Source organism: Alexandromys fortis, unplaced genomic scaffold (genome assembly GCF_014885135.2).
Source record: "Alexandromys fortis isolate MF-2015 unplaced genomic scaffold, M_Fortis_MF-2015_v1.1 scaffold_8_9099976_23576923, whole genome shotgun sequence".
Lineage (NCBI taxonomy): Eukaryota > Metazoa > Chordata > Mammalia > Rodentia > Cricetidae > Alexandromys > Alexandromys fortis.
In genome coordinates, this window is record NW_026067899.1 from 5,833,634 (window position 1) to 5,850,447 (window position 16,814).

Here is a 16,814-nt window from a genome sequence, read left to right on the forward strand (position 1 = left end):
CACACTAAAGACTGAAGCAGCTCTGACCACCACTACTTCCTCCCAGTCTCATCCAAAGCCTCCTGAAAACAAGTAATTTTCCCTGTAAAGCATAAGCATTTTATATCTGTGTTACTTTGCTTGAGATTTCCTTCTGTGGAAAAACTCTGCGTGAATGTTTAAAATTTTAAATCTAAATTCTTCTATTAAGTCATTAGCTCCTAAATCCCAGCTCTCCAAACACTTACCTGTTGAGTTCTTCCTAATTTCTGCTCTAGCTGGCAGAAACTCATCTAATTTTTGAGTCCTATATAATTTTATGCCTCTCTCTTGATTTATTATTTAGATTTGAGTTCCTCCAGGAATTGTGCTGCACTGCGGAGAGAGAGAAGAATCTTACTTTCTTTCAGCCGTACAACGCTACTGTGTGGTTTATATTTTAACCAGCAAGTTAAAATATAAAGAGGTCTGGGTGAAGATATGTTAGGGATTTACTAAACCGTCTAGAGCTTCAGAAACACACGCAGGGACTCAGGTCATATTCCTGAACAGTTCTTGGCTCCAGAGTTCTGGATTCAAGATGTGGCCGAGCCAACTTCAATCTGAAAGGACTAGGGAAAAGACCCCACCAACGCTGCTGCTTCTACGCCATCTGGTGGTGGATAGCAATCTCGTTCAGGAGCAGCTCCACCGTCTACTTCTGCCATGATGTCTCTGTCTTCTGCCCTCTGTAATTACTCATGAGACCCAGAGTTTTCACCTCATCTAACAAGACTACATGTTGTTAAAGATTATTCCAAACAAAGGAACACCTGAAGGGGTTCAAAAAATACACCAAATTAGAGTATATGAAGTTTAAGGATAAGGAACTGTAAATATTTAACCATTTTCATATCTCAGTTTCATATATGTCAGTAAAACAAAGAAAAAAATTTAAAACTATTTTATTCTACAAGTATACAAGTATTATATTCATTTTAGTTGCCTAAACACTATGCAACTAAATAACATTATTTCATTCAGTACTTGAAATAATGTACAAAAGGGATTGAGTTTATTATTTTCTATGACTATGTACCCAGCATTCAGACAGGGATAATTATTTCTTTCATAAATTATAGTCATTAAATATTTTGACCCTTTTAAATATTTGATTTTCAAATTGACCTGAAAAGTTAATGTACACTAAGTAATCATTGATTAAAATAGTAATATCATTTTAATCTGACAGTTTGCAGTTGTGATAATATGCAGGCCATTGCAACCTAGGCAGACTAAACATATTCTATACCAGATCCTGTCATATCCCTTTGAGGGCCCCCAAAATAATTGATGTATGTCTTAAGGCTGGAGAAGGTGGTCCATGAGCCAAACCCTGGCACACAGGGGTAAATTCACTAGCCGACTGTGCCACAGAAGGAAATCGCAGGCCAACAAAGCGTTCATATCCCTTACCTCATCCTCCCATCTCCTCCACTCACTCATCTGTTCAGTATTTATTTCTGTAAATGTGAAAGCCATCATCTCTAAAGGAAACATGAGGTGATGAAATGCATGCACTTTATTGATCTGATAAAAAGTTACTTAAATTTTATATAATCAAAGTTAAATCTTTTATACCAACTTACCGTAATGGTTTTTAAATTGTTCTTGTTTGTATCTCTTTAGATTTTATCGAATTTTTTTTCGCATTCTTTCACTAAAGGGCAGTTTGTATTTTCACTTAGTATTGAACTTTGAAAAGTATTATCGTCCTCACCAGAAAAGCTCTTACTGGCTAAATTTCATTGTTTGTTAGTTCCTATGAGAGGGGTGATGGGCTTGACTCTGCTCTTTTCTCTTTAGGTTCCTGAAGGAAATCACTCTTCTAGAAAATTAGACTTTGATCATTTCTTTTTCTCAGTTTCAAACTCTTTGAAAAATCTTTCCAGCTTTATTGGACAATGAAATTTTTGTCTGGCTGGGCGGTGGTGGTGCACGCCTTTAATCCCAGCACTCGGGAGGCAGAGGCAGGCGGATCTCTGTGAGTTCGAGACCAGCCTGGTCTACAGAGCTAGTTCCAGGACAGGCTCCAAAGCCACAGAGAAACCCTGTCTCGAAAAACCAAAAAAAAAAAAAAAAAAAAAAAAAAAAAAAAAAGAGAGAAAGAAAGAAATTTTTGTCTGAAATATCTAACTTTCATAGGTTTGGAGTATTACTTCCCCGCTGTGATGTCTAAACTCTTGAAGCTAGTTAAACATGACAACTAAAAGTTAGTGGTGAAATGCTTACTTTAGAGTATTTTTCCCACATTACATACTATTACTCTCACCCAGCCCGCAGTGTATATAATCTATTTTCAAAGCATTGCTTGTATTGAAGGGCAAATAAAAAAATTGCTTAGTATATAATAGTGTAAATGTTCATTGGCTGAATAAGAGAACTATAAAACTAAAGGATTGTTTTTATGTCTACTTCAGTGACATTTCATTTATTTTTTATTGTGTTTCAAATATAATACCTAATGGTGAGCCCACAGCATGTATTTCAGACAGAAGCTAAGTTTCTCCTTGCAGGTTTAAGCCCTTACGCACTTGACGTCACAGCTGACTGCTTCCCCATGCTGCCTTCCTCAGCTTCGGAACCTAACCTTCTCCCTTCTACAGGGGTAAAACCACAGTGGAACTCCCCAGGATGCAGCTCTGTGCTTTAACTACGCAGAGACACATGTGACCACTTTTACACAGGTTACCTAAAACCTCATACCTATACGATGTTTCTTCAGTGTCTTGCATGCTGCTCAGCTACAAAATCTTTCTGCCTGACCCATTGCAAGAAAATAGAAAAGCATACAATTGTTCCATCGACGAATCTACGTCACAGCATGTCACTGGGGTTATTCCATCGTTTTTTTTGTGACTTTCTTGATTACTTTTGGTATATCTTTCTTGTTCTGAACTGATTTCAAGTGCATGATCTATATGACGCTATGGGATGGATTATAAAAGTAAGATACCATAGTAAATGACCTTTTAAATCATATTTAACATAAACCCACTCTCAGCTTAAAAAATTGAGTATATTAACGGTTTTATTGAACTAAAATTTAATGGAGGAATATTTTAGACATTAACACTAAAATCATATAGAAAGGGACCATTTTTTCTAGCTCTGTATTCACAGATAGGAAATGAAGACTCAGCATTTCTGATTTCAGAGTGCATTTCCAGGAAAATAAGAGCACAGCTGACGAACCCAACATCTAAGTTTAAATTTTGAGTAATTTTGAAATGATTTGGCGAATATTACCACTTTATTTTTATAATCAATTCAGAACCTTAGATTAGACATGTTTATTCATTTTTAAACACAATCAAGTAAATGTTAATGAGCTATGCCTACCAAGGAGAAATAAATGTTTAAAACGTGTCATTTAATTCCAGAAGTAGTATCACCTACTGATAAAAATCCATTTCTGCTTCTACACAGAACTGCCTCTGCTTCTAGTTTAAAAAAAAAAAAAAAAAAAAAAAAAAAAGATAAGTGAGAACTTCAGCTCTGTTTCGCTGAGACAGAGACACTTTTGCTAAGGTTATGAACGATAACATAGGCTGCTTTATCTAAATTCTCTAATTTATATTTCAAAAATAAATTGCTTTGACATCAAGTAAAATTTTTTAGTTTTAGTATAATCTTTGAAAGACTGAGTAATAAAGCCATATTAAGAATCTTGCCTATTTTATAATCCAATTCATATTTTTACTTTCTCTGTCATGTTGAAATGTTCGTATTATTTGTTGTCCATTGTGCAGTGAAGAAAGCAAAAGTGTTATCCTGAAACAGTCACATTCTAGGAACAAGGACACTAACAATTTACAAGGAAAAAGAAAAAAAAATATAAACAAAAACTCTGATATTTTAGTGTCCTGTATATGTGAAGTTATTGTTTACAGTTAAAAGAAATAATTTCCTTTTCTCGATTGCTAGCGATTTGAATTCAATGATCTTAAAGAAAACTATTTCACAATGTAATAAGTATCCTTCAATTAGATCATGAATAAAATATGCATGTATAAAGCAGCACTTATATAGATATAGTAGAGCATCCAGTATTTCAAAAATTTTCAGAAACGCACTTACATGTACTTATATATGTACACATAAATATATATGTTGCTTACATATATGTTTATATTGTGAATTCATAAATTTTTGCCAAACTAATGTTATAGAAGATGCAGTACATATCAAGAAATTATATTCCTGGGGATGGAGAGGTGACTTGGTGGTTAAGAGTGCTTACTTCTCTTCTAGAGGGTCTCTGCTCAGTTCCAAGCACCCATGTCAGGTTTCTTAGAGCTGCCTACAACTCAACTTGGGGAATTCGATGCCCTTGTTCTGGTCTCAGAAAGCATTACATTAATATGCTAATACAGACACACTTAAATACCCATAGAATAATGGTTCAAGATGTTGACAAAGTAAAAGCAGAGCTTTTCACTTTCACAGGGTGACTTGAAATATGATGCTTTGAGGAAAGGCTGTATGAAGGTTAGGAAAAACATGTTTCATGAATGAAAACTTTGTATTTTACAATATTAGAAATTCTTATGTTGAGAAAACTGGTAATTATTCTTGTCTTTGGCATTTTCCCATCCTGATCTTCACTTAGAGGATGACGAAATTGTAAAAAAAGATACAAATCATTTGTTTTTTTTTCTTTCTGATTTGTTTTGCATTTAAGAACAATATATGAAACAGTTTGAGAGCCAGATAGTAGTGGCGCACGCCTTTAATCCCAGCACTCGGGAGGCAGAGGGAGGCAGATCTCTGTGAGTTCGAGGCCAGCCTGGTCTACAGAGCTAGTTCCAGGACAGACACCAACGCTACGGAGAAACCTTGTCTTGGGGGGGGGGGGGGAACAGTTTGAGGCTTTCAGTCTATACTTACACCTCACATTCAAATTTTCACCTTTGCTTAGCTTAAATCCTTGCCAACCCACTTGGAATTTCAACAGGTGTCAGTTGTGATAACATTTGCTAAATGCTTTTAGAATATTTTCTATCAATAGTCATCGTGGTCATTCTTTGATACCACACGGAAGCCTTGAAACTTTTATTAGGGAGAGCCCCTCCTTTTTTAGTTACTATAAAGTTTGAAGGCTTCACTACTACATTTAGAAAAGAAATATGCAGCCTTCAAACTCCTTATGTTTCCAAATGTTGCTTTTGTTTGTTCATGCTTTTAGCCAAAATCTCACCATTTAGTTGTATCAGTTGTTGTACATTGGATATAGAGTGGCCTTGTAGAAGATGCTGAGGGAAGTCACGACTCAGTAAGTTGTTGGCTTTCTTTTAAATCTTCTTGACAGTGGCTAAGGCTGCTTTTATGATTTCTTTAGCATCTGAAACTACTTGCCATGTAGACTGTGTGAGTTATTACTGCTAATAACTGAGTAGAAGTCTGATCCCTGGGATGTCAACAAATCTTTCTGATAGCAGAAATGAGGAAATCTTGAAAAGAAAATAATAAAACAAAAGGGATGCTTAGTAAAAGAAGAAGAATTTTGGTCGCTTATAATTAAGATGTAATGTATCATTTTGCTGCAATTTTGTTGTTGTTGTTTAAAACCAGTTCTTTCTTTTCAGTTTGCTTCTCTCGACCTTCTTGCTCTCCCTTCCTTCCCACTGTTTTCATAACAGGGTAAAATAAATTTTCTAGGCCTTGCTACATAAACAATATATCTTTCCTTGTGTGAGGCAAATAGATTCAAGATGTGTAATTATTCTAAATGTAGCATATATCTGGGATGCCTTCTGTGTCAGACGTACTCTGAGAAATGTTGTTGAGTTCTGCATTTTCTATAGTGCATGCTATGTATTTTCTGGTTTTCTGCTTTTGAGTGAAAGATTGTTGTCTTTAGATAGTCATACTTGGAAGTTTATGAATCAAGAAAGAATCAAGTAGCAGTGACTGTTTTCCATTGTATCGTGAAGTAGTCTTTTGGTGCTAATGCCTGTGTTAGGGTTTAAAAGTAATAAATGTGTCTGAAATTAACATAGGGAGGAATTTTTTTAATATGGTGAATATTTAACATGTCTTTCCTCACATTCAACATAATGAAAAACACAAAGGCAAATGAAAGAGAAAACTGTGAAATTTAATAAACCTTTTGGTTTTAACATATTTTCAATAATATAAGGGGATAGTTGTATAGTTGTGTAGCTATACAAGTTTAAAATGATGATAAAGATGCATTCCCAACCACTAAGTTAGATACACAGCAGTAGATAGATGATAGATAGATAGATAGATAGATAGATAGATAGATAGATAGATAGACAGGTAAATAGTGATAGACAGATAGAGATAGATAGATAGATGATAGATAGATAGATAGATAGATAGATAGGATAGAGATATAGATATATAGGTTTTACATTAGCTATTTCAATAGGGTTGTGTCAAGAAGGAAGTGGAGATGACTTGTATAATTCTGAATCAAGTGCATATTTCACAGAAGGAAAGAAATACTATTAAAATGCACTTGTAGTCAAGGCATAGAAGAAAGGAAGGCTAACTCTGGTAAGCTTTATAACTTATATTAATAGTGAAAGCCTAAACCTTGTAGAAATAGCATATACATTGAAATATTAATTTAATAAGATGTTTCTAATTCTTCACCCTGGTTATTAAAAAGACCACCAATAATCCATGCCTATATTACTAATGACTGATGTGTGATTATTATAACAATGCATTTAAAAAGAACTTCAATGTCCATCTTAAAATTGAATACTTTAAATAAAACCTATGATATTAATGCAAATTTATTGTCAAAAGAATCATTGAAATGGAGTATCTTTTTTCATCTTAGCACCTTAATGTGCTTAAACAATTCTCCCAAACTTAAATTATCGTCTTAATAAGGGAGTCACTGTCATGATAGGTGGTAGTTTTTCATTTTTATGTATCATTTAGAAAGCGAGGAGGAGAAATGAACTCTTCCATTGTGAGATGCTCTACCCCTTTATAAACCAATATTATGAATTTACCTGAGTTTTGCTGAAGTTACTGTATGTACTGTACCTGAAACCTTCTGTGTATGTGTGTATATGTGCAGACATACTACTCGATCATAAAGTTAGGGAGGGGAACTCGGCTACATTATGATCAGCAGAATGGTCATAATGACGAGTTCATTGCTCTCCTGTGTGAGTCTACTGTGTTTAAGTCCATTGACTTTTTGTTTCAGCATTTGCATGTGATGCTCCCTTAAGTAGCCACATCTTTTGCCTTCAAAAGAAATACTTTATGATCTCCTCCTCCATGCAATAAAATCTGAGATTAAGATGGGTGTTGGTAGGGTCTTTAACATTTGGATTCCAATACGGTTTACATTTTATATTTGTCTTGTTTAAAGACTTTCTATCTATAGCATCCTGCTACCTATTCTGTCCTAAAAGGAAATAGAGCATATTGGGATATTATTGTACAATTTTTAAAATCCCAGCTACTTAAAATCTTTTTCTGGCAACTATCAGCTCTGTCCTTTTAGTCATGTGGGACTGGCAACTTGTCACTTTTGTGTCGTGTTCCCCAGAGGTAAGTTTTCCCTAAAAAATAACTTCACATAAGTCCATAATAAACGCAATATTTATGGCAAATAATTTCTCAAATTTTAGCTAAAATAAAATGCTGTCTTCTGCCAGCTTTGTCCAAATGACTACTTACTGGCATTATGAGATTTATATTTCTGCAGGATGTGTAGATAGAACGATCAATTTTAGGTGTGCCATAGGGTAACTTGATCTCAACATGTGTTTCTATGTGGTCATCATGCTGTTAGACATTTTTCATGACACTTTGCATGACTGGTCATTAAATGAGGCTTAACTGTCATATTTGAACATTCAATAAATGACCTCTTTGGTTGGGGTGGTGAATTCCTTTTTTAGAGACGGAACCGATCCAGTTCCTCCGAGTGCAGCACAGTTGATAACCCTCTGCCAGAAGGAGAAGAAGCAGAAGCTGAGCCCGTAAATCCAGATGAGCCAGAGGCATGTTTTACGGATGGTAAGGGAAAAACTGAAAACTCTCACATTCACTATGTTTTGAAGTTTGTCTTAGTTTGTAATGCTGCAGGGGACTATTTGCAAAACAGGGATTTCCTATTCTTCCAACATGGCTTTCTTAGGAAGTACCCTATGGCATTAGTGAATTAAGCAAAGACACTGGGAAATAAAGGGATCTACACTACAGTGATACACACATTTTTAAAAATATATATTGAATTTATTTTATATGAGAAATAAAAGAGCATTATAACCTGTCAATATATATTGTGTTTACAGGAATTAGTGCTTTGAGTATTTTCATGAAGTTCTGTTAAGAGAGGTTAGGTTAAAAATATTTAACGTTTTCATTCTGTCAAACCAGCTGGTAGCTGTCTGCAATCCCAGTAATTGGGAGATGGTGGCAAAAGTATGGGGAAGTTGAGAGCTTAACTTCATGTAGCCTGGGTTACAGAAGAATTTGTCTTAGAACAAACCAAAACAAAAAAAAAATGCATCCAAATGTATGACTTCTGTCTTAACAAGTTTTTTAACAGCCTTGTAAAAATAATTTGTACAATTATTTGCTGTCAAGATTTCTCCTGTATAGTTTAGGAATGACACTTACTTAAAATTTGAGTATAATTAGAATGAAATTGAACTAATCAAATAATTTAACTCTTTAAACGGGGGTAGCATTAGGCCCACAGGGAATATTTGTTGAGAAAGCCAACAGAAAAATCAAAGGAAGCAGAGAGATGCTAAATTAAATTGGTACTTTCACCAAAGATGGGTTGGGAGATTTGGTTTGTTTGCTAGTTTGTTTTATTTCTTTGTTTATTTTGCTGTTCATTGCTCAAATCTATTCATTCTTCTCTGATTCTTACTTTCACTTTACTGGTGCGTTTTATCAACTTGCTTTCTGTCTTTCTTTTGCTTCATTTTTTTCCCTCTCTTATGTCATGTCTTTCATTAGTTCTATGTGTGGCTTTATAATTCAAGTCTTTCTGCTCATTCCATAGGTGTCATGATGCTATTCACTGTTCTTAATGTCTTAGAAATCAATTCATTATAAATATGACCAACCAATTAATAATGGGTATGACATAATTTATGGTTGTACTTGCTCCTATACTCCTTTGGAGTTATTCAATTAGTAAATTATATCATCAGAATCTGAGTTAACGTGTAACTTCTTTTTTAAAAAATCATGAGTTTTCAGCTAATTTGGTAGGCGGAGCCAATTTATGTTCTTTTAAAAATATTCTCAGCTCATCAACTCTTTGTACAGATAACTCATTACCAATTCTCACTTTAGTATAGAATGGGCAACCCATTCAGTCTTTTATTTTCTTTATTTTGAGAGGAAATTGTGAATGAAACATTTGTTTTAAAACAAGTAGACGTTTTGAATGAGAGTACTAAAGAGCTTGTTCTCCTAATCAGTTTTAAATATTGATCATGCTGTAATATTCTTGGGCCATCTGTCTTTGGATAGTTTCTTTGTTATCGGGGATCATTGGTTTAACATGATGAAACCCAGCTTAGACTTTATGTAAGATATCATAAACCCCCCAAAAGACAAAGACTTGATGCTCTGGGACTCATTAGACTGTTTAGAGATTCTGTTGTGTTTACGTTTAATTGATAGTCATTCTAAAGAGAAGATGTGATAGCCTTACTAACCAGCGAGGCTGGAAGTCCCTGGGGATTTGCCTTTGCCTGAAAGTCAGGCAGGCGACTGAGCACTCCTGCCTCAAATAAAGAGAAATCTCTAGGGTCTGATAAACCCTAGGGGCAGTCTTTGTGAGGCTTTACCTCTGGCAAAACTTTCCTTACTTTTCTAATTACAATGCAGTGTGTTTTTATTTCTGTAGTTATAAAAAACAATGTTTCTTTCGATTTTGAGACTGGCAAAAATGCCTCCAACAAAGCAAAATCTTTATTATGGTTAACTTTCTCCTACAACAATTCTAGTCTTTAAGATAATTCTGGTTATTTATTTATTTTTCTATCAACTTGAACATTTTAATAAAATCTTAAACTCTGTAATAATGATTTTTCTGGCCCCTTTCATTCAGATTTACGTTCGCCTATCCATCACCTCTCCACTGTGGCCTCTTGGCTTTCCGTGAATACCATGTGGCACACCCTGTTTCCTCTTTCCACTAGTCCAGCAGTATTCAGATCAATGCTTAACAGCTTGTTGTCCAAGAGAAAAAAGGTGTGCTTGCACACAGCATTCTCATGGAGATTAGATTCATGTATATCTCTTTTAGTGTCCGCATTGTTGTCTAAGTTCTCTGGGATTGTGATTTGTAGGCTGGCTTTCTTTGCTTTATGTTTAAAAGTCACTTATGAATGAGCACATGTGATAATTGTCTTCCTGTGTCTGGGTTACCTTGCTCAAAATAATGTTTTCTAGTTCCATCCATTTTCCTGCAAAATTCAAGATGTTGTTACTTTTTTCTGCTGTGTAGTACTCCATTGTGTAAATGTACCACATTTTCCTTATCCATTCTTCAGTCGAGGGGCATTTAGATATCGCAAATCTCTTGTTGCTTTAGTTTCTTGTTCTTTCCCATTGACAAGGATACTTAGTGCATTATAACCTATAAGCTCAATGACTTTCAGTGTCTCTTCTACTTACTAGCAGCACACAGTGTTGAGGATATCAAGTTAAATGCCTCTCATTTTTTCCTTGTAATCCATCACTTACTCCTCAACCTCTATACTATATGATCTAATTCTCTGAGGCAGAATGAAATTGCGTCACAATCTGTCCAATTCCTCTAACCATGTATCTTTCACATGAGTCTCTAAAAATATCACTTTCATAATTGTGAACTGTTTTAATTCCCCCAAATGACTGCTTGTTGCACATTTGTAGGGGATCTCCTTTCAAGCTTTTGCTTTTATTGCAACAAAACTCTTTCTCCTACTGGTATCTTAATTCATTTTGGGCTTCTGCCTCTTCCAGCAAGCCTCTTACTACCTATTTTTCAAAACATAAACCAGATTATGTGGACTTCTGTTCTTCAAAAATGACATCTACGTGGCTGATGTTAGTTGTTTACCCATTTAATCATTAACTTCTGTGTTTATTTAACCTAAATAAGATCAAAATCTTATGGAAAAGAAACTATATGCAAGCACACACTAAAACACTTGATGGAAAAACGAATAAACAAGCCCAAATATTTTAAATAAAATTGCTGTTAGCAGAGAAAAATGTAGAGCTCAATAAAAATCAATAAAAAAATTGCTCTCAGTTTCTCATAGCAAGGTAATTTAATAAGGTAATCCCAAGTATTTTTTTACCCTAGAATAGATAAAACATATTTATCTGCATCTTCTAGTGACTTTTGCTTTTTTTATCTTTCTTTAAAGACTTCCCATTACTTTTCTCAATATTTTATCAGAATACCTTTTTTCAAAATGTTTTGTGCTTGTGTTTACTTTTGCTATTGAGTCAGGTTTTGATGTACACCAGGCTAGCATCAAATTCCGTATATTATCAAGGATGTCATTCAACTTCCTATCCTTTTGCAGAGATTGCATGTGTGCAGGCTCACCACCCCAACCTGTTTGCATGCAGTTCTGGGGACCAAACACCATACCAATTAAACGACACTCTCAGTCCCTCAAAAGTTTTAAACTGAGAAGTAGAATCATGTTGAATTACATTTTCTGTAAGCAACAAAAAGCCTTGAAATTAATTTTGCTTCAGTGTTAGGCTTGTTCCATTCATTCGCAAATTTCTCCGCTAAACGATCTAAATGGTGTGGGAGAAATCAAGACGTCAGAAAATCGCAGGTGACAATATATTCCGAATCGAAGAGAATTTGCAGATGCTAAACAATGCCGTCAGAGTTAGAAAATGAGAGAAGGTGGTATCTTGAGACATTAAAATGTAAAAATGATGGGATCGTGGGAGAGTGTTTCCCCTTGGTAATGGATTTCAAGCATCAGGGTGTTCTACACATGTCTTTCTTGCCAGGCTGTGTTCGGAGATTTCCATGCTGCCAAGTGAATGTAGACTCTGGGAAAGGGAAAGTCTGGTGGACCATCAGGAAGACCTGCTACAGGATAGTTGAACACAGCTGGTTCGAAAGCTTTATCGTTCTCATGATCTTGCTCAGCAGCGGAGCTCTGGTAGGTCGGCTACTCTCTGGATTCACAAAAACGATTATCTTTATATGCAAAAAGGAAAAGTAAGTATGGCAAGCTTTGCTGAAAATTAATCCTTAGACTTTCGTGAACATGGTTCATTCGCATTTCTTTCTTAGCATTATTGTCCAATGACTATATANGAAAGATGCCCCATGTTTCCTATGTCACTCTTTCAAAAAAGAATAGGATACCTAAAATGTATATTTCATTGGGACAGATTTTTTTATTTATACTTATATAGCCACTGACTTAAGATTTAGTTTATATTTTAGCTATGTGCTCCGTGTGCACGTGTGCATGTGTGAGAGTGTGACAAGATGCCACCCTACAGATGCCATAAAGGGACACCTGGTTCATTGAACTGGAGTTACAGATGATTGTGAGCCACCCACTGTGGGTGCTCTGAGCCAAATTTAGGCCCTCTGCCAGAGCAATGTGTTCTTGACCTCCAGCAGTCTCTGTAGCCCCAGAGGTACTGATCTTTGAGTGTTAATTTTGTATTCTGCAATGATGTTTGAAGTGCTTATCAGCTATCTGCAAGTGGGGATAATCTTACCTCTATTTCAAGGTTTCTCTTCTATTTCTTCTCTTGTCATATTGATCTAAGTGGTATTTATGACCCTATATTGTATAGGAATGGAGTTTGTGGGCTTGTATTCTTCCTGGTTCTGGTAGAAACACTTTGAGGTTTGCTCCATTTAGTGTGATGCTGACTCAAGGTTTGTAGTGCATAGTGTTTATCATGTTGAAGAATATTCCCTCCCTCCCTAGCCTTTTACCATGAAGGGATTTGGGATTTTGTCAAAGATCTTTTCTTCATTTTTTTGACATATTCATGTGATTTATGTCTGAGCTGATTTATTTGATGAATTACATTTATTTTTGTATGTATGTTGGACTAACCCTGCGTCTGTGGAATGAAGCCAACTTGGTCATGATGAATGATCTTTTTGATATGATTTTGAATGATATTTGCAAGTAATTTTCTGGTAATTTTTGCATCTGTGTCTATCAAGGAGAAAGGCTTGTAATTTCCCTTTCTGTGATGTCTTTGAGGACCATCCACTACTGATATACTATGTGAGAGTAGACAGGAGCCACAAAGCACTGCCTTTCTTAACAAGTCTAGTCTCCTAAAATTAGAAACGAATGTGTGACCTGAATGTAAATCAAAATCCTAATAATATTATATCTTAATAACTAGTAAAGTCTCTCAAGTTTATTATAGTCTAAGTCATATCTGTAACCAGAGAACAGGTTAAAAGGATTAGAGTTTTAAATAAACTTTAACACAAAATATCTAAAAAGGAGAATGGTATTTTGGAAGAGGGCATCTCCTAAGAATTAAGTGACTCACATAAAGACAGGAAACAGGAATCTCCATTAGTTGGTGTCTGGTTAAGGACTTTACCAAGTAAGGTAGTCTTTTGAAATTCCTGTCGTTAATCCTTAGATTCACTAGAGATAAACCAGTTCTACAATTCTGAGTCAAATTTAAAGCAAGCTTTAATTAAATACTGGCGTGGTAAACAGACTCCGGCCAGGTCCATCCCTGGATTCCTGGGAAATGGCAGCAAAGTCACATTTTGCAGAGCCTTAAAAAGGCAAAACCCACAATTCACTGCATTTCCCATCAGGTCCAATTAGGGACAAACATACATCCTGACATACTTCCTGCCCGTGTATACCCTGCCCGCACGTGATCAAACACATCCTCTGTAAACAAACTTGTTTAGGGGAGTGATAACAAGTGACTTGTTATTTCCCAAGAACCATAGCTCCCAACATTCCAGAAAGTTATCTATCCTTAGGCAAGTGGGGCTTACAGGTTAACTTTGACTTTTACCTTGTCGGCAAAATAAACGCAAATCATGGCTATACTATAGTAACGAATTACTATATGTTATAGTTTTGATATATATTCCTCTCATTAAATTTTCAAACAACCCTAAGATATTATAAATATTTTCCTTGCTTAACAAAGAAGGAAACTAAATACAGGGTTTAAAATGTTTCTTTATATCTCAAATATAGTAAATGTCAAGGGTTTTTGTTTAACGCCACTTTTTCTTAACCCAGCAGACGAGAATACACCTAAAAGAAAAAGAAAAAAGTAGGACCTGAAGTAACTAATCATGACACCTAAATCCCAAATCTTTCCTTGCCTTTATGCTTCTGCATCCACAAAGTTGTCCTGGACGTTGAGACCCTGCATCTGTCTGAGTCCTGTCACAGTGATTCTGACACCAGTCACAGTGAGGTCAAGCAGAGCATTTTGTCTCATCTTTGAGACTCACTACCCCTCACACTGAACCTGTACCCCAATTCTAAGAGCACACTTCTTCTTTGGCACCAAACCCTTTCCTTGTCATGTTTTAGAGCTATGGTTTCTGTTTAGGAGCCTTGTATGAGTTTTCAGGACTGGGCAAAAGGCGCAGGAAAACGTTGAGAGCTAGACTAGCACACGCACACGCACACACACACACACACACACACACACACACACACACACACACTTCTAGCCTGCTGACTTTCACAACATGAGCCAGTGTTGTACATCTTAGCAGATCTGCCCGTTCTCTCTGTCCTAGTTCCTCAGTCTGCCTCAATATTGCTGTCAGTAGTTGAAAAAAGAATGTGCTAAGGATGACTTTTAAAGTATTAATTTTTTTGAGGGGGTGGATGAGAGGGTAAGAATGGATCAAGTCCATGACCATGGACGGGTAATACAATGTTAATCACCAAAGTTATGCTATTTAGCTCTCATTTTTTTTTCCCAAAAAAAGTGGTTAGTGCTTTCACATGGAAGAGAAAACTCTAGTAATTAAGATGGTTTTGATAAGTAGCCATTTTAAATACCTTCATTAGTTCACTCTTAAGATCAATTATAATTATTTCCCAAAGAATTTAAGGCTATGACTACTGTGTCATTCCTCTTATTTAAAAGTTCTTGCAGAATGTAAATGCTACTTGCATGAAGAAAACAAAACAAAACAAAGGAGGTTCCTAACCCTTTGGGGTGGGTGTGAAGTAGTGTGGAGGATTTACAAAGGTTTGCAAGAGAGCTGAGCCTGGAATGCGGGTCTAAAAGGATCAGTACTCTTTCCATTTGGATGGGGACAGGTGAAGTAAGAACCCTTGGGTCTTAGAGACCTGATTCTTCAGAGGATTACTTGCAGTATGTAATCACATTCTTTTGCAGTCCTTTTGCCTTTGGCGACAATGAAAAGAATGTCAGAACCACCTGTTCTGCAGTAGCTGCAAACCAGAGTCAAGTAGCAGTCTGCTTTCACACAATTGTTTCCTGTGATGTGTCTACCCGGATTACATTTCCTGCTTCTCTGGTGAAATATAAATTTTAGACTGGACAGGAATTAAAATTCGAATGCTGTTTCCACAGGCTTTTGAAGACATATACATTGAAAAGAAAAAGACCATTAAGATTATTTTGGAGTATGCTGACAAGATATTCACCTACATCTTCATCCTGGAGATGCTTCTCAAATGGGTGGCTTATGGCTATAAAACATATTTCACCAATGCCTGGTGTTGGCTGGACTTCTTAATTGTTGATGTAAGTATTTTAGAATAAACTGTAAAGGATTGTCTATTCTAAATGTTCTGTTTTCACTAATGTTTTTTCAATGTTATCATCTTGCCATCTTATTTTACTTTAAGGCCAGGCATTTATGTTTTTAAGAATATTAATGTAGGCCATGGAGATATACCTGTGATGAATAGAGGAATAATCTTTCAGCAAATGTAACTTGTCTTCCATACTACTCCATCAAATGCTTGTAACATATGTTTGTATATGTTTCCCAAAATACAAAAGAAATGGTATTTTAAAAACATACATAATTTGAGCCTAGAGAGATAGCTCAAGGGTTAAGAACACTGGCTTCTCTTCCAGGGCATCCAGTAATGATTTCTAGCCTTTGTATGTTGACTCACAGCCTTCTATAATTCCTGTCACAGGCACTCTGATGCACTCTTTTGGTACTGAACACACACGGTGAACAGACATACCTGTGATTAAAATCCTACACATAATTAAAGCAGAAATAATTTTCTTTAAAATGTGCATGATTTGAATATCATTCTGGTTAATATTTAACAAAAAAAAAATGGAAGACCAGAGAATCTTTGAGAGGAAGGAACAGAAAAGGACAGATGAATGTTTCTAGGGGAGAAAAGACACTAATTTTCACAAGATAAAATTTAGAGATGAAGGGGAGATAGTCAAGCTATCTGACATAGTAGCTGAAATTTAGGTAAGAATTTAGGGTTAAGTCTGACTTGGTGTTAGATGGAAAGAAAGGCTGAGGAATGTTCATCTCGGTCACATTGATGAAGAAAACAAAATGAGTCATTATTGTTCTTCTCTCAAACGTCAAGCTACCACCCCTCCAGAAGGGCAGCAAAGCACAGAAGTCAACACTACTTAAACAAGTCCAGAGACTGATTTAGGACTTGTATATTGGAAAATGCTTAAGTTGGAAAATGCTTAAGTATACTTTATTTTACATGCCATTTTTAATGTAAGACAAAATGATTTGGGAGCTAGGGATAGAACTCAATTATAGGGTGTCTGCCTACCATGCGTGAGGCACTAGTTTCAATATTCAG

General features: G+C 35.7%; 1 protein-coding gene across 1 annotated transcript in view; it reads left to right on the forward strand.

Annotated features, from left to right (window-relative positions):
- The window catches only part of Scn9a (sodium voltage-gated channel alpha subunit 9), a 65,970-nt gene that overhangs the window by 32,088 nt on the left and 17,068 nt on the right, over positions 1 to 16,814 (forward strand). Inside the window, 3 exon segments of the mRNA XM_050123731.1 lie at positions 7,917 to 8,034; positions 12,013 to 12,167; positions 15,586 to 15,759. Of these exon segments, the coding sequence (XP_049979688.1) occupies positions 7,917 to 8,034; positions 12,013 to 12,167; positions 15,586 to 15,759 (447 nt within the window).